This window comes from Pan paniscus, chromosome 2, assembly GCF_029289425.2.
Source record: "Pan paniscus chromosome 2, NHGRI_mPanPan1-v2.0_pri, whole genome shotgun sequence".
In the NCBI taxonomy this organism is placed as follows: domain Eukaryota; kingdom Metazoa; phylum Chordata; class Mammalia; order Primates; family Hominidae; genus Pan; species Pan paniscus.
Genome location: NC_085926.1, coordinates 42861654 through 42880516, shown reverse-complemented (window position 1 = coordinate 42880516; position 18863 = coordinate 42861654). Strand labels below are relative to the sequence as shown.

Sequence of the window (18863 nt, the reverse complement as noted above, 5' to 3'; positions counted from 1 at the left end):
GGAAAACTGAGTTCATACCTTGTCTACACAGTCCCCATACAGGTTTCCTAACCTGCAGTAAGTAAGGAATGTCATATTCTAAAAGGCCCAGGAACCCCATATTCTTGGGACCCCAAGAAGAGAGGAATTCACCCAACTCATAGGTATTTGAGGGTACAAACTCATGGCTGGGCTCAGCTTTAAAAGTCCTAAGATTCCTTGCAGAACAGAATTCCATCAAAACCAATTTAAAAAGCCTACGTAAACATAATTATTCTTGCTGCACTTTATGGAAATAATCAGACCAAATACAAGACTAAAGTTTATTTTGCAAACAACTCAGTCCTATCAAGATTTATTTTTAACAAAAATGAGAACTGGAGAGAAATTATGTTTCAAGACTTATACATTTGTCATTAGATTTTAGACTCATTCGTTGTTTTTAAGTTTTTGCCCACATTTTAAACTAACACTGCTTATTCCTGTGAACCAACCAGCAATCTCTGGCTGCAGCTCAGAAGCAGCAAAAGGGATGAGTAATGTAAAAATCTGGATCAATATTCTAGTTCTGGGCAATTACCCTGCAAATCCTGCCAGATGATTGGACTAAATAAGGTGCCCATAACCTGGAGGTTTCTTTTTTGGGAAAATAAGACCAAGGGAGCTAACGAAAGCCAAGCCCCAAACACCCCAATCTTAGCAGGCATAACTATAGCTACCAGTTATCTGGGTGTGTCAGCAGCCTTAGGATTTTTTTTAGCTGTCCTTACCATCCCCGCTTTGTTTCATTTTGATTGTCTTCTAATAACCTGGTTTGTCTCTTCTCACCTTCAGGCCATTGAACTCTGAACGTTCATGCAATTGGAACCTCAAATGATGGCCACCTTTTACCAGGGACCCTTAGATAGGCCTCTGAGGGAGATCTCACTGCTATTTTCCCAAAACAGTGCCCCCATCAGCAGGAACCAGTTAAGATCGATCACTACCCTTATCCTTATCCTTATTCTAAGTTAGATGTACTTCTTTAGAGGGGGGAATGATAGAATCAGGAGACAGCCAAATGCTGCCCAGGTCACTGTGCACAGGGGGATTGCCTAAACATGCCCATGATGAAAAATTCCGTTCCTTAACACATACACAGTAAGGGAAATAATGTGGAGTGGCTCAGACTAAGGGCCTGCCTGCACACTGGGAGAATGGGGTGTAGCCACCAGGAATTCATGCAGGGGGAGAAGACTAGGCTCTTCAGCTCATGTGTGGTGGCCTGGTATTCAGTTTAGTGAGATGGAAAACCTGCATGCAGGACCCCTCTTTCTGTTGAGAGTTTTCCTTTTCACTTAATAAATTCTGCCCTCCTCACTTTTCAATGTGTCCCTGTGACTAATTTTTCCTGGTCATGAGACAAGAACCCAGATTTTAGCTGAACTAAGGAGCAAAAATTCCTGCACTAATGGTATGACTTAAAGCATCACTTAGTAGTATGCATGAAATTAACCTTAGGTCATGAGAGCCACCTATTTATTATTTTTATTTTTTTGAGATGGAGTTTCACTCTTGTTGCCCAGGCTGGAGTGCAATGGCACAATCTCGGCTCACTGCAACCTCCACCTCCCAGATTCAAGCAATTCTCCTGCCTCAGCCTCCTGAGTAGCTGAGATTACTGGCATGTGCCACCACACCTGGCTAATTTTGTATTTTTAGTAGAGACGGGGTTTCTCCATGTTGGTCAGGCTGGTCTTGAACTCCCAATCTCAGGTGATCTGCCCACCTTGGCCTCCCAAAGTGATGGGATTACAGGCGTAAGCCACTGCACCCAGCAAAAGCCACCTATTTAGATGCTCAACTTCCAAGCAACTGAGATGAGATAAAACTGAGAAGCTTATGAGACTACTGAGCAAGAGGAAAAGGTGACACTGAGGAGCTGTATGAGAAAACAGTGATTTCAAACACAAGACAGTATTAGTGTGGCTAAGTTGCAAATAACAGAAAACTCAACTCTAACTCATTTGACAGATGTTTATTGGCTCACATAGCTGAAAAGTTCTGAGGCAGCTCTGCTTCAGGTAAAGCTTGGTCTAGTGGCTCAAAAGATGTCACCAAGGACCTAGTTTCTCTCTGTTTAGTCACTGTTTTCTTTGGTATTGGCTTTATCCTTAGGCTCCATATGGTAGCACCTGGAAGCTTGAGAATCTCCCCTTTTAACAGAAAAAAAAAAGTTGCTATAATTCTAGGTCTCACATTTTCCTATGTGCCACACAGAGGACAGATAATATCTCCTCTTGTAGCTCTCGATGAAGAAAAGCCTCTCTTTTCCAGAAGAGCCAATATCTCCTCATATCACAATGGCTCTGTGGCCAAGGGGATGGGATAAACTGATTGACACAAGCCAAACAGGGTCCACTCATGAAGATGGTGGTGGTGCCAAACCACATAGCTGAGAAAGGATAGCTTCCCAAAGAATACCCGGGTAACTGTTCCCAGAGAGAAGGGGAAGAGATGATGGAAACCAATAAAAGATGACCACGTCTAAAAATGTTGTTTTATAAACTCCTGATTTCAAGTAGAATTAGTTAATTCTATAATTCTTTACTTTCCTGTGTAGACGCTACATGTTCCTCGTGTTTGTTTTATCTTTGGTCCTGGACCTAGGGAGGGCATTTCTGGCTCTGATGCCAATACTGGATTATGTGAAAACTTTTCAACTATTGACTGGATGAAGCTATCTAACAAAGCATTAACCACCACCAGAAAGTGACCATTTCTCCCTCCCTTGGCAGTGGCCTCACAGCTTATCAGAATGTAGACTATCATGGTAGTGAGGGATGGACAGACTGGAAGAGGATTTAGGATAGGAAGCAATGAGAGGGCTGGAACTATATAAATTTTTATGAAAATAATCTCCAGTTGAGTTTACATATTCCCAATCCCAGAATGATATCTCATAAAACAAAGGCAATGAGGTCTCTTAAGACCTGGATTGGCCAGGCGTGGTAGCTGAGGCCTGTAATCCCAGCACTTTGGGAGGCCGAGACAGGTGGATCACAAGGTCAGGAGATCGAGACTAGCCTGGCTAACATGGTGAAATCCCGTCTCTACTAAAAATACAAAATATTAGCCAGGCATGGTGGCGGGCACCCGTAGTCCCAGCTACTTGGGAGGCTGAGGCAGAAGAATGGCATGAACCCAGGAGGTGGAGCTTGCAGTGAGCTGAGATAGCACCACTGCACTCCAGCCAGGGCAACAGAGTGAGACTCTGTCTAAAAAAAGACTTGGATTACCCTCTGCTGTTTCCCTAAATTACTTTGGTGGCCTCAAAAGGAAAGCAACTTCTGAAGAAAAGGTCTTAGAGTTCACAATTTAACTGCAATGTTGCTTCCATCAAATAAGGTTTTCAGTGAGACAGAGTTATGAAAAGCAATACTAATAAACACTTGTATACAAAGAGTATCTACAGAGATACACAACCAGTAGCAGTGATTGCCTCTGGGGAGAACTCAAGAGATAGGAATGACAAGGAAATTTACTTTTCACTGAACACCCTTTTCAACTATTTCAATTCTTTTTTAACATGAGCATGCTATATCTAGTCAAAGATTAATGTTTCAGGATTTGAAAAACATAAAAGAAATGTACTGTTGGTCCTCAGAGTCATTTAGCTGGGGTTAAGACTAAAAGACATGAGACTATTAGAAAAATATAAGATGGCACATAATTAAATACTAACTTGGGTGGTACTGATTACAAGTAGATGAGGAAGAGAGATCGTCTTAGTTGAAGGAGCTAGATCTGAGTGATGAAGGGAAACTAAAAGCACAGGAAAATAAGCAAATAAAAATGGGCAGAGACATAAATATGTACAATTAAGTAAAGAACAGTAAACTCTGCAGTCAGATAGGCCTGGCTCCAATTTCAACTCTATAACTTACTAACTGAGCAACCCTGAATGAGTTTTATAACCTCTTTCAACTCTGATTTCTCATTTGTAAAACGGGGAGAAGAGCACCTACCTTAATAGGATTGTTATGCAAATTAATGTATGTAAAGTGGTTAGCACCTGATACAGAGTAGCTGCCCAACTAAATGATGCCTTGTTAAAACATCACAGAACAGAGGGACCAGTCTTGCTAGAGTACATGGTAAATGTTCAAAAGGGCAAGATAATACTGGCTATTTAAGTTAAGGGTTACAGCAAATTGTGAATGGTCATCTCATTTTGTCTCTAGGGTTCCTGCAGCATAAGAATTATAAACAAGTATCACCATTATGCACTCTCTAATGTTCAAGAAGGTGAGAGATCTGACAGTTATAGGGTTTGTCTCTAGCATGGCGCCTCTGGTGCTTAATTAAGACAGAATTCTGACTGAAGGCCTTCCCACAGTCATTACATTTATAGGGTCTTTCCCCAGTATGGATTCTTTGATGTCGAATAAGATGTGCCTTGCAAAAGAAGCTTTTCCCACAGTCAGTACATTCATGAGGCTTGTCCCCAGTGTGGACCCTCTGGTGCTGAGAAAGATCTGAGTTCCACATGAAGCCCTTCCCACAGTCCTTACATTCGTAAGGCTTCTCCCCAGTGTGCATTCTCTGATGTCGAAGAAGGGCTGGGTTTCGAGTAAAGCTTTTCCCACATTCTTTACATGTGTATGGTTTCTCACCAGTGTGGATCCGTTGATGTTGCGTAAGGCTTGTGTTCTGACTAAAGCCCTTCCCACATTCCTTACATTCAAAGGGTTTCTCTCCAGTATGTATTCTCTGGTGACGAATCAGGTTTGACTTCCAAACAAAGGCCTTAGCACATTCTTGACATTCATAGGGTTTCACCCCACTGTGAATTCTCTGATGTGCGATGCAATGTGATCGAAAACTGAAAGCCTTCCCACATTCCTTACATCCATAGACCTTCTCTCCATTATGAGTTTTCTGGTGTTGATCAAAGTCCTCATTTTGATCAAAACACTTGCCGCATTCCTCACATATATAGAATATTTGCTCGTTTAGAATTTTGTGATGTATACCAAGGAGGTTATTGACATCAGTATTCCCTGAACTCTCTTCTACTGAGATCATCTCATCCTTGACAATCACTTCTATAATATCATTTGTAGAACTTTCCATACGTCCCCCATTGAGGTAACCAGGCCATCTCCCTAACCTGCTTTTCTCTTCACAGGTTTTCCCAAACCATAATTTCTGGGATCCACACCACCGGGGTCCACTTGATAGGACCATGAGGTCCTGTACTTCCTCAATAATTTCCTCCTTCAGAATAAAATCTTCTTTCTTCCTCTTCAACACACCCTCTGAAAAAAGAAATTGGAGCTTCAAATGTCATCATTATCCATGACACAGCAACTAAGGTCACCAAGTGGTATTAATACGTCCACTTCTCTCCAAGTGCCACCCATGTCTCAGTGGCCCTGTCCCAGCTGAAAATGGCAAAAACAAGGCTAATACACAGAAAGAAACCAAAAGTAAAGACAGCAACTAGATAGAATCCCTGCGGGCTATGATTCCTGGCACCAAACGAAGGACCAGGGTAGGCTCTCAGAAAACAGGTGAATTGAATCTAAGGAAAACAAAGTCAGAATTCCTCCTAGGTAGCTGAGTACAGTTTATACCATGAGAAGAACAGGCCAGGACTTAGGACAGAGGACCTGTTCAGAAATAAGGAATCCTTAGTGGTATACCTGAGAACCTGGGCTTGTCACATGCAGCAGACAGTAGCAAGAATGAGCTTCCTCATACTTTTCAACACTAAAAGGAAGTATAGTCTTCTCTTTCAATCCAATCACCAAGTTCACCATGAAACCATGGGAAGTGCTTTCTCAAACTACTCCAGGCAGAACTCGGAAAAGACTCCCTCCTCTTTGTTCTCATAGTGTCTTATTCACATTCTGTTACAGTTTCATCATTTTTCTGTAATTATACATTTATGTATCATGTCCCATGAGACTGTGAGTCCTTCCGGGATAAGGGCCATATATGACTTGATTTTTTTAATCTCTAACAACTAACACAATGAGTAAAATACAGCATCTACATTAAAAATATTGGGTGATCATAGCAGCTAGATGGGGCAGGCCATCTGTTCAGTTTAAGTCTAACGCAAAAGACCCATCCTAATTTAATTAATTTAATTAATTGAGCTTGTCCTAATGAAAGTTGGAAGCTTAGGGTTTAAGTTTTCTCTTAATTGGTTGATTTAAGGATCTGGTCCCCATATTTGTTTAGAACATGAATGGCAAAATGGACTTTTACATCTTATAAAAGAAAGATAGGAAAAGATGTGACTGAGAGAAGAATGCTCATTTCCCTCTCACTTACCTGGACAAATCAGGCTTGGACCCTCTCCTTGCAGTTTCAGGTTTAATGGCTCTTCCACCTGCTCAGGATGGGACATCCCAGCAGGCTTTAGAAATGGATATCCTGCCAGGGTCAAGATACAAATAAGGCTGACTCAGTCAGAAGAGTGAGGCCCATCAGGAAAAGAGCAGACATGGAAGTGGTAGGGAGAGAATAAAGGTGGGTGAAAAGATTGGTAACATAGATAAGCAGAAATTTGATGGTACAGAATAATAAGGATAGGCTGGACGTGGTGGCTCACACCTGTAATCCCAGCACTTTGGGAGGCCGAGGTGGGTGGATCACCTGAGGTCAGGAGTTCAAGACTAGCCTGGCCAACATGGTGAAACCCCATCTCCATTAAAAATACAAAAAAAATTAGCCAAGCATGGTGGCACACACCTGTGGTCACAGCTCCTCAGGAGGCTGAGGCAGGAGAACCGCTTGAACCCGGGAGGCAGAGGTTGCAGTGAGCCGAGACTGTGTCACTGCTCTCCAGCCTGGGCGACAGAGTGAGACTGTGTCTCAAAAAATATATATATATATTTATATATATAAAATATATAAAAATATATATTTATATATATAAAATATATAAAAATATATATTTTATATAACACTATTTATATTTAATATAAATATATTTTATATAAGATATGTATTTATATATAAAATATATTTATATTAAATATATAAATATATGTATTTATATATTAAATATACAAATATATAATATATATAAATATATATTAAATATATAAATATATAATATATAAATATATATTATATATAATATATAATATATATTTAAATATATAAATATATAATATATATTATATATAATATATAATATATATATTAAATATATAAATATATATTATATATTACATATAATATATAATATATATATTAAATATATAAATATATATTATATATTACATATAATATATAATATATATATTAAATATATAAATATTATATATTATATGTATTATATATAATATACTATATATTATATATTATATGTATTATATATAATATATTATATATAATATGTATTATATATTTATATATGATATATAAATATATTATATATTATATTATATATAAAATATAATATGATATATTATATATTTATATATCATATATCATATATAATATATCATATATAAATATATATCATATATCATATATAATATAAATATATGATATATCATATATAATATAAATATATATGATATATCATATATAATATAAATATATATGATATATCATATATAATATATAATTATATATGATATATCATATATAATATATAATTATATATGATATATATCATATATAATATATATAGAGATGGACTATATATATCATATATTTTATATATAATTATATTTATATATAATGTATAAGATATATATTATATTTTTTATTTATATATTTATATATTTTATTTATATGATTATATATTTTATATATACATATATTTTTAATTTATATATTTATATATTTTTATATATATTTATATAAAGGATAGAAAATACTGGAACAGAGAAGTTGTAATTCCATCAGTTCCCAAAGATATGAAACATATCACTCACTTTAAAATGTCAAGAAGAAATAGAAAAGATGAAGGCCTCTTCTTCACCTATCCCTAGGAGGTGAAATCAAATTCACATAGAATAGAATCAGGATAGGATGGAATTGCAAATAGTTATTCATGAGGACTTCCTGTCTAGCCAGGCTATTCTGGGAAACCGTAATCTCCTAGTTTCCTTCCTATCCATTTATTGCTTTCCATTCCACAAAGATTCAATGGATGGGGTCTCTCTATGGCATCCATAAGAAATGGACTCACACCCTCACTCAGCCATTTCCAAAAGTCACTTCTTACTCAATAACAGACACCTCTGTTCACAGAGATCTACTGTAATACACCTTACTTCTGCTTTCGCTAGAACTGTCTCTTTGTAACCTTCATCCAAAACCTCCTAAGAAACAGATCAATTCTACACCTTCAAATGACAACCTTTTCTGTTGCCAAATCCAGGGACTATGTATCCTCTGAGTATTAACTTCTGTAAGACAAAAGTGGACTTTGAGTAGTGACATGTATGTGCCAAGGAAGTCAGCTGCACATCAGAGAGTTAGAATTTTGCTCAAGGAGTAACTTAGCTGTTGGTTTTCTACCTAAAGCAAAGCAAAGCAAAGATGAGAAATTCCCTTAGGTGGTGAGGAGAGGAAGCACTAAGAATGCAGAAGACGCTGTGGTGGTCTCCCCATACCCCTTCCACTACTCCCCACTGTAAAGTAGCTATGCCCTTTGTAGGGGGCTGGAGTGGGGAGTTGGGTATCCCAACTCCACTTCCTAGGGTAGGCTCTGACTTGGCTAAGCTAAGCAGGTTAATCCCATCCCACTCACTACATGAGAGACTGATTCAGAGATCGGCAATTCAGACCAAGTCAATCAGTGCACAGTAGTTACCTTGCCACAGGGATTGATTTAGAGCTGGCATATGACTTAAGGTAGTCCATTAGAGTATACTTGGCACTTTGACTCACAATGTTTAAAGCCTAAGGACGGCCTGCCAGGTTTCTTCACCTAGGTATGAAGCAGCAGAGTCCTGTTACTACCACCAATCACCTTACAACCAAAAGGGGAGCCAGACTGTAGACAAAGCCAACACATACGGAGACAGAGCAGAGAATGTAATTCTGATCAAACTATACCTGCAGCCCACTCTACCTCAGACTTCCCAGTTACATGAAACAACAAATTCTTTTTGTTTAAGCCAGTTTGAATTGGGTTTTAATACCTGCAATCAAGAGTATTCTAATATGAAAAGACAGAACAAGGAACTGTGAGAATGAGGAAATTTGGAGCACAGCTCAAGTCACACTGCGCCCACATAAAAGCCCTATGGGAAGATGAAATGGGGCCAAGGAGGCAACCAGGAAACACAGTTATCACTAGGAAACTAAGAGTAAGAAAGTCCTGTTGGGCCTAAAGTAATCCCAGGGTTTTCCCCTGAGGAATAGGAACTATCTGGCTGAGGGTTGAGAGTTCTTGGTTTCTAATGATAAAGATGGCCATTATATCCCAAGCTGGAAGACTGTAAACAGGCCAGGAAGTAGAAAGGGCACCCAAGATCAGAGTAAACAGGAAACTCATGGGGCAAAGATACGTGGTAGCCATAACAGCAGCGATGGGGAAGAGGCAAAACAGGTTAATGAAGATGGCACACAGAGGAGCCAGGATGAATAAAACAAGAACTCAAGAAGATATAAAAGCTCTCCCTCTCCCCTTCCCCCTCCCCCTCTCCCTCTTTGCACAGTCTCCCTCTAATGCCCAGCCGAGGCTGGACTGTACTGCCGCCATCTCGACTCACTGCAACCTCCCTGCCTGATTTTCCTGCCTCAGCCTGCCGAGTGCCTGGGATTGCAGGCGGGCGCCGCCACGCCTGACTGGTTTTCGTATTTTTTGGTGGAGACGGGGTTTGGCTGTGTTGGCCAGGCTGGTCTCCAGCTCCTGACTGCGAGTGATCTGCCAGCCTCAGCCTCCCGAGGTGCCGGGATTGCAGACAGAGTCTCGATCACTCAGTGCTCAATGTTGCCCAGGCTGGAGTGCAGTGGCGTGATCTCGGCTCGCTACAACCTCCACCTCCCAGCCGCCTTCCTTGGCCTCCCAAAGTGCCAAGATTGCAGCCTCTGCCCGGCCGCCACCCCGTCTAGGAAGTGAGGAGCGTCTCTGCCTGGCCGCCCATCGTCTGGGATGTGGGGAGTGCCTCTGCCCCGCTGACCCGTCTGAGATGTGAAGAGCGCCTCTGCCTGGCCGCAACCCCGTCTGGGAACTGAGGAGTGTCTCTGCCCCGCCGCCACCCCATCTGGGAGGTGAGGAGCGTCTCTGACTGTCCGCCCCTTCTGAGATGTGAGGAGCTCCTCCGCCCGGCAGCCGCCCCGTCCGGGAGGTGGGGGGCAGACCCCGCCCGGCCAGCCGCCCCGTCCAGGAGGTGGGGGGCAGCCCCCGCCTGGCCGCCGCCCCGTCTGGGAGGTGGGGGGGGCACCTCTGCCCGGCCGCCCCATCTGGGAAGTGAGGAGCCCCTCTGCTAGGCCGCCACCCCGTCTGGGAGGTGTACAGCTCATTGAGAACGGGCCATGATGACGATGGCGGTTTTGTCGAATAGAAAAGGGGGAAATGTGGGGAAAAGAAAGAGAGATCAGATTGTTACTGTGTCTGTGTAGAAAGAAGTAGACATAGGAGACTCCATTTTGTTCTGTACTAAGAAAAATTCTTCTGCCTTGGGATGCTGTTAATCTATAACCTTATCCCCAACCCCGTGCTCTCTGAAACATGTGCTGTGTCCACTAAGGGTTAAATGGATTAAGGGCGGTGCAAGATGTGCTTTGTTAAACAGATGCTTGAAGGCAGCATGCTCGTTAAGAGTCATCACCACTCCCTAATCTCAAGTACCCAGGGACACAAACACTGCGGAAGGCGGCAGGGCCCTCTGCCTAGGAAAACCAGAGACCTTTGTTCACATGTTTATCTGCTGACCTTCCCTCCACTATTGTCCTATGACCCTGCCAAATCCCCCTGTCCGAGAAACACCCAAGAATAATCAATAAATACTAAAAAAAAATTTTTTAAAAAAGAAGATATAAAACTATGGGAACACAGAGAAGAAATGCAATCCCACTAGTGTCTACAACACTAGATTAAAAAAACACCTATCTATGACATTTTAAAGATCATGACAAGAAAACTGGTCAGATGACCGGCACGTGTGCCCTCACTCACCTGAGGAGATGCCCCTTGGGGCCTCTCCATCCAGAGCTCCCCGAGGAACCAAGCACCAGGGTGTTTCCCCTCGCTCCAGCTGGGAAATCAGAGCCGGTTTGGGAAATGGAAATGCTGCTTAAGAGGAAAGAAATGGGACAGGCAGGTGAGTGGCGTGGCACACAGTAATCCCAAGGCTCCTCCCAGGCCAGTGTCTTCAGGGGTAGGAGGGGAAAAAAACGGAAATAACTAGGAAGAACAAGAAAAGGAATTCCAGGGGAAAGGACAAGAGAGGGGCCAGGAGACTTACAAAGGTCAGGAAGTTGACAGACGACTCAGTAACTGAGTCAGCAAATGGATGATTTCACTCATTGAGGAATTGAGTCCTCAATTCTTACCTGTCCTCTCCCTCTTAGAGCTCTCAAGTTCAGACATCCTCATGAGGATGCTTGGAATTAGGCTGGATCTTGCAAACCGAGAGGGCAGGGAACTGAAGGCTCAGTGGAGCACCATGAATTTGCTCTCTTCTCACTATACCCACAACACAAGGGTAGGGGTTTGGCACCTCTCACTCTGGAGCAAGGAAGTCCTGTATAAGGCCCAAACTGATACCAGGACTTCCTACTTTCCAACGACTGCTGAGGTTAGGTCATTAAAAATCCAAGAGCCTGAAGCTGCCATTGAGCTGAGGGTTATCAACAACTCCTGAGCCTTTGAGAAAAAAGGAGCCAGCAAACTCTGAAGGGTGGAGGCAGGGCCCAAAGGGAGAGACCCTTACCCAGGGAAGCCACAGCCCCATAATTCTCCAGCATCACATCCCTGTACAGGGCTCTCTGAGCAGGGCCCAGGCCGATCCATTCGTTCTCAGAGAAGTAGACGGCCACATCCTCGAAGGTCACTGACTCCTGAAACAACATGTGTTCAAATGCCCTAGGACAACCCCAGGACCAGGCCAAGAGGAAGGGGAGACAGGGCACCAAAAGGTACTGTGGGGGTGCCTGTGGGGATTCTGGATTCTGAATGTCTACAGGAACTCTATCAGCAGAAGATTTTTGCCTCCTATGTACAAAGAGACAAGGCATCAGCCATCAATTTTCTCATGTCTCTTCATCTTTATTTCAGCAAACATTTTCTCCTCTTTTTCATGAGTCTGCAAAAGTTTTCTTGTTTCATCCTTATACCCCAAACCACATCTGTGCTCTAGGTCCCATCCTGTCTCCACAATGTGTCCTCCTTCAGAGGTCACCCACCCTTGATAACAACTATCATTTATTAAGCCTGTGCCAAGCACTTGACATATATTCTTTGTTATGTCTCATAGCCTACTATCAGATCCATTTTTTAGAAGAGGAAACTGAGACTCGGAGGGATTAACTTCCCCCAAAGTTCCAGTACTGAGACAGAACCCAGGCCTGCTTGACTCTGGCTCTTGCCTGTTATGCCACACTGCCTTCCGTCCCCATTCCTGCCATCCCTGCTGCCCCTGTATAGGACTCTTCCTCCTTTGTCCTCCCCAGTCACTGCCACCAGCCACAGAGGCAGCTAGGGCTCCTCAGAACATTCAGGTTGCTCTGAACACTGTACTCAACAGGGCAGATCCTCGTTGTGACTTTACTCCCTGCACCCCCACCACCCGCAACACACTCTCACAAAGATCCCACCTCACTTGCTTCCCCACGTCCCAATCTCCATGTCCCCATTTTCTATATCTCTAGGAGTCTCAGCTCCTGCACTTTCTTTCTCTCATCCTCTTAAGAAACAAATACTGCTGACCTCCAGCCATTGGGACTTCCTGTAATTCTCAGCCACTGCCTCCTTCAGGGTCTCAGTCTCCACACTGTGGAGGAGCCCATTCTGGTCCACTGCACTTCAGTCCTTGCGCACTAGAAAGTCTCCACAGCTATTTATCCAGCACTCCAGGGCTCCAAGGCTTTGGCTGGCTCAACTTTGTCTGCCTAATAGAGTCCACATTCCTCTGCACTACAGACAATTCCATTCACTACTCACAGACCCAGCTTTCCTGGCCAGGATCATCAGCCACCACCACTCTCATCTCCGATCCTCTCACCATTCCATTGGGAAACCAAACTTTCCTCACCCTGTTCTGTGTCCTTGCACCTGCGGCTACTCTTGCCTGAATATCCAGTTCTTCCCTCCTGCTCCTGCATTGCAAATTCCTTTTCAACCTAATACCCAGCTCAAACATAACCAGCTCTGTAAAGGCGGCTCTGAAATTCTGGCCATTCATCGCCCCCCACAGCACTCTGTGCGCTCTGCCCCAGCAGTCGGCTCAACCCCGTGCCGCTGCACGTCTGCTCTCCTTGAGGCTCAGGTCCGGGGGTGTCGACTCCGCTGTGCTGCCTGTCCCTCGAGGCCCCTCACTCTGGGTTGTACCCCCATTTCCCAGCCGCCGCACCACCCCGTCTCCGGGCCTAGAACCCAGGGCAGGGCCAAGATTGCTTCCAGGCTCCGGCCCCGCACTCACCCGGCGCGCCCGGGGCAGCGCGGGCTGTCCCGGGAGCAGCTCGAGGACAAGGCCGAGGCGTGTCCCGCTCGCCAGCGCCACGGCCGCCATAGCCCAGGTCGCCCTCTGGGAAAGCGAGCGCGCGCCAGACCAGACCAGAGGCTGTTGGGGTCGCGGAGGAGCGCTCTGCACCTGGGCAGGCCTGACACGGCTACGCTGCGCCCTGCAGCCACCGGAGTAAGACCCCGACTCCACTCCCTGCCCGCCCCACGCCCGACTCCCCGTGCTCCACGCCCGCCAGGCCCCAGCATCCGGGAGGCCGGGGCTCGGGCCGCTCCGGTTGCTCTAGGACGGCGGAGGGCGCCGCATCTCTGTGGTCCTCCTTTCTCGCTCGGGGAGGGAGGGGAGAGCGGTCCGGTTCTCCTGGAGACACGGACGATCCCAGGGACCGCTACCGGGGTAGGGGTGCAGGCAGCTGGGGAGGAATCCTTCCCCTGCGCTCTAGGCCACCCCTTCCTCTCCAGCTCGCTGCACCCTAGGTGGACAGATATTTGCTGATAGGAGGTAGCGGGTACTTCACTAGACTGCACCTGCTCTTTTCTCTCTCCTTTTACCAGTTTTTGCATTCCCAGAGCAGACCTGTATTTTATGTCTTTTAACATTCTCATCTTTGTGCCTCTAACATGCGCCCGATGTGTAGCACCTCCTGGGGAGTTATTTCTTTAACTGCCAAGGAATATTTGTAGAATTGTCCACGAAAAGTCAAACTGTAAAAGATTTGAAGGGATTTATCCTGAGCCAAATATGAGTGACCATGGCCTGTGCCACAGCCCCAGGAGATCCTGAGAACATGTGCCCAACGTGGTCAGGCTACAACTTGGTTTTACACATTTTAGGAAGACATAAGACATCAATTAATACATGTAAGATGTACGTTGGTTTGGTATGGAAAGGTGGGACAACTGGAAGAGGAGGCTTTCAGGACATAGGTGGATTCAAAGATTTTCTGAGTGGCAATTGGTTGAAAGAGTTAAGTTATTGTATAAAGACTTAGAATCAATAGAAAGGGATGTCTCAGTTAAGGGCTTGTGGAGACCAAAGTTTTATCATGCAGATGGAGCCTGTAGCAGGCTTCAGAGAATAGACTGTAAATGTTTCTCATCATTATCACACTACCGGATAGTCTGTGAGACTTAAAGAGGCTGTTCTATCAGTCTTAAGGTCTGTGTTGATGTTAATGCTGGTCAGCTGGTCCTGAATTTCAAAAGGTAGGGGAGCATAATGAGCCATGTCCAACTCCTCCTTCCCATTATGGCCTGAACCAGTTTTTCAGGTTAACTTTGGAATGCCCTTAGCCAAGAGGAGAGATCCATTCATATGGTCAGAGGGCTTTGAATTTTATTTTTGGCTTACGGAATAAAAGAATGAATAAATGTTGAACCAGTTTTTCAGTTGAAGAAAGTAAGGCCCAAAGAGAGAAAATGGCTTACCTAACATTATGCAACATGCCAGGAAATTAAATTTTTTAAGAAGTGTGAAAATAAAGATTATTCAAATGAGAACAAAGACTATTATTCAGAGCTTGCTATATATGACAAGAGAGTCAGCCCTCATCACTTGCATTCAGCAGACTGAAAGTCAGGCAGAAGAGTGGGGAAAGCTTCACAGTGGAAAAAAGGAATGGCTTCAGGTATTCCCTTATTGGAAGTTGCTGGCATGGGGAAACTACAGGCGGGCTAACTAGAAGCAGGGAATCTTATGTAATTGGTAGGGGGAAATTTTTGGCTTTCTCTGTTTGGTCCTAAGTTGGAAGTAGTATGGGAAAAAGTAGAGAATCTGATAGTTTTTAATCAAATTGCTACCCCATCTCTACAAAAAAAAAAAAAAGAAAGAAAGAAAGAAAGAAAGAAAAATAGCCAGCTCCTGGCTACTCAGAAGTCTGAGATGGGAGGATCACTTGAGCCTGAGAAGTCAAGGCTGCAGTGAGCTGTGATTGCACCATTGCACTCCAGCAAGAACCTAGAAAGAAGAAAGAGAAGAAGAGAAAAGAGAAGAGAAGAGAAGGAAAGAGGAAGGAAGGAAAGGAGGGAGGGAAAGAAAGAAAGAAAGAGTGGGAGGGAGAGAGGGAAAGAAAGAAGAGAAGAAGGAAGGAAGGGAAGGAGGGAAAGAGAGAGAGAGAAAGAAAGAAAAAGAGAGAGAAAGAAAGAAAAAGAAAGGAAGGAAGGAGAAGGGAAGAAGGAAGGAAGGAAAAGGGAGGGAGGAAGGAAGGAAAAGGGAGGGAGGAAGGAAGGAAGGAAGGAGGGAAGGAAGGAAGGAGGGCACGGAGGGAGGGAGGAAGGAAGGAAGAGATCAAATCCCAGCTGTTTGGGGTCAATTGCTACCAGGGTTATTGTTTTGATTAGTGGACTGGTTGCCACAGATAGTGATTTAGTGGTTTGACTTCCTAGAGTGGTTACCATAGAAAATGGGTTGGCTTCCTGGACTGGTTGCTACAGATTGTGTGACACAGTCCTGTTTTTCTATGTAGTATGGCCATTGCCCATTTGTATATTCAATGTCTCGGGGTGAATAAGGTAGGAAGATAAACATAGAATTCAAGTCCACAGGCTCAGATGCTCTGATGCCTGAATAGCTCCCCAGGTACTAAGCACTTACAGATACCATACCTGTGAAAAATCACAGAGCAAAAGAGACCTCAGATGGGCTCCCAGTCTTGTTTGTATGCAAGAAGATGATAGAGAGGTTCATAAATGGACACTACCTGATAGTCTGTGAGTACTGAGATGGAAGCAGTAACTCTTACCATGGGGAAGATCACTAGGTAGTTGAGCATACAATGAAGTCTCTTAAGATTTTCTTGGTGACAAGATGGAGAAAACTGGACTGGGTGACAAAACAATTATGAGGGTTTTAGCTCAGAACAAGGAGCCCTGGAGATGCACGATTACTAAGTCATCGTCCACCAGAAGGAAGGTCTCTTATGGCTCTGAATAGTGTTTTTGTTCAAAACTTTTAGAAATCTGAAAAGGAGAAGAATAGGTAGTCTATTATATTTACCTATATTTTTACTCATTCCATTGTCCTTTCTGTCAAACACACACAGCAGGCAAAGCCATGGCCTGACTGATTTGGCTAATAAAGATAAAATAGGCAGGGTGCAGTGGCTGACGCCTGTAATCCCAGCACTTTGGGAGGCTGAGGCAGGCAGATCACCTGAGGTCAGGAATTCCAGACCAGTCAACATGGCAAAACCCCTTCTCTACTAAAAATACAAAAATTAGCTGGGTGTGGTGGCATGCGCCTGTAATCCCAACTACTCGGGAGGCTGAGGCGGGAGAATCGCTTGATCCTGGGAGGCAGAGGTTGCAGTGAACCAAAACACCACTGCATGCCAGCCTAGGCAACAGAGTGAGACTCTGTCTCAAAAAAAAAAAAAAAGATACGATAAGCCATTTTTAGACTCATACAATGTATTATTTGTAGACAAACAGGCCATCTCTCCAGGTCTTCATCCACCTGCTAAAAAGAATGCCATGAAACAAAACGGAGCTGGATGCCTGCAATGTGAGTTGTCGGATACCCCATTTCTGAGGAGCCAATTTTAGACTGCAACAAAGTAGACTATAACACTACTTTTTGCAGTCTAATATTGGCTCCTCAGAAATGGGGTATCCGACAACTCACATTGGGTTGAGTGACGAACCAATGTGGTGGCTTATGCTCTTGAGAATTCTTAACCGTATGTGTGGTAGGTTGGGAGGTGGAATTGTGGACCTGGGAGGACCCACCCTCCTCAGGATATAACTGCAGACTACAACATTACTTCCTTCTGGGGGACGAAAGTCTCATGCTTCATCAGAACCTCGGAGGCAATGAAAAACTGTCTCATGACAGCCTCCCATAGGAGATAGGGAAGGGAGTGAGGGATGACCTTGTAAAGCTCCTCTCATCCTCTTGTGTTCTGGAGGATCACAAGATAATCTGCTAAGACTTAGATTAGCTGCTGTTCATGCCTTTTCCTGTGTGGCCTATGTAGATATGTGCAAGATAGCCAGGGTACCACAGCAGAGTCATTCACCTACAACTCTACCTCCCAACTTATCACACATATGGTTTAGAATTCTCAGGCGCATAAGCTGCCACTTAGGTTCATCAGATACTCTAGTTAATTGTACTGATAAAGGCTTGGACCAGATCCACTCCATTTCTCCTAGGCAACATCAAATCAGAGTAACCATGATTACGAGTCCCTATAGTTTAATCAGGCCCACTGGATGGTAGATATGTTCCCAATCCAGAACCAAGCTAGTTAATACGGCTGAATGCAGGCGAGGCAAGAGGTGTTGGTAATGACACATATCGCACCTGAACTGACCAGCAGGAAATCCAAAACAATACAATTATCCACTATCAGTCATGCTAGAGAATTTAGAACAATAAGTGGTCTGTGAAAAATGTACAAAAGTGATAACAGAATGAGGCTAAAGGGAATAATATCAACTTTCAGAAAGTTAACCTTGTTATGTTATATCTTAGTGAGGCTGTTCCCCTTCTGGAGCCAGTGGCTTTGGGAAGATTCTGATAGTTTTAAAATTAAGATTGTTTGTTGGCCAGTGGTCAAGTTGATAGTGGTAGCAGAAGTCTAGGTTAAATTGGCCAGATATCCTGCAGATAGTAGTGAAGAGAAGTTAATTGACCTTCCTTCTGAAACCACCTTTGCAAAAATTATAACTGAGAAAATTATGACGGTGAAAGAGATCTGAATTAACCGATTCCATCTTGCTTTTAACCTCCAAGCTGTCATTGTTCATTCCTGGGCACAGGCCATACTAACTTTGGGAGGAACTTACTTAGTTTATAATTTAACTTTGAAACAAAGATGGTATCAGCCCTTTCCCAAACAAACCCCTTTCCTGCCTGGAGACTAGACTGCCCTTGCAGGACTAAAAAATTAGCCACAAGATTAGAAATTACGGTTTAAGAGTCATGCAGCTGGAGGCTGGAAGATTCTAAACCTCCCCAAATTGTTCCTGGGGATAATATCACTCTTATAAAACCTAAGATCAGTGCTTGAGATGTTTTGCAGAACCTGCGCGCAGTGGATCAGCTGGCACCACCCAGACTGGTAAACTGGCCCATCTGGTATTGTGGCCCCCACCCAGGAACTGACTCAACACAAGAGGACAGCTTCAACTCCCTATGATTTTATCTGTGACCCGGCCAATCAGGACTCTCCACTTTCCAACCGCCTACCCACCAAATTATCCTTAAAACCCCAACCCCCAAGTTTTCAGGGTAATT

The 18863-nt window shown here is 43.7% G+C and overlaps 1 protein-coding gene across 10 annotated transcripts; it reads right to left on the bottom strand.

Annotated features, from left to right (window-relative positions):
• Positions 1-288: 288 nt before the first annotated feature.
• On the bottom strand, positions 289-17142 carry ZNF662 (zinc finger protein 662). Of its 10 annotated transcripts, none has more exons than XM_034956225.3 (5): positions 11877-17142; positions 11497-11629; positions 11120-11236; positions 6304-6405; positions 289-5279 (listed from the first exon to the last, which is right to left on the bottom strand). In XM_034956225.3, the coding sequence occupies exons 2-5, from the start codon at positions 11537-11539 to the stop codon at positions 4252-4254; spliced, it is 1290 nt and encodes a 429-aa protein (XP_034812116.2). In that variant the 5' UTR covers positions 11540-11629; positions 11877-17142; the 3' UTR covers positions 289-4251. The 10 variants fall into 10 exon arrangements, with proteins under 10 accessions (XP_034812116.2, XP_034812111.2, XP_054965716.1 ...); XM_034956220.3 differs by lacking the exon at positions 11497-11629 and having other exon boundaries at positions 11877-12003; positions 13584-17142; XM_055109741.2 differs by lacking the exon at positions 11497-11629 and having other exon boundaries at positions 11120-11233; positions 11877-12003; positions 13584-17142.
• Positions 17143-18863: the final 1721 nt, after the last annotated feature.

Bases quoted from the DNA above. Each gene is read 5' to 3' on its own strand.
- ZNF662 (XM_034956218.4), bottom strand. From the start codon at position 12,180: ATGCCTTGTCTCTTTGTACATAGGAGGCAAAAATCTTCTGCTGATAGA. The intron at 11,237-11,876 runs GTAAGGGTCTCT...TTTCCTCTTAAG, and splicing joins TGGGGCTGTGGCTTCCCTGG to CAGCATTTCCATTTCCCAAA. The intron at 5,280-6,303 runs GTAAGTGAGAGG...TTCTTTTTTCAG, and splicing joins TCCAAGCCTGATTTGTCCAG to AGGGTGTGTTGAAGAGGAAG.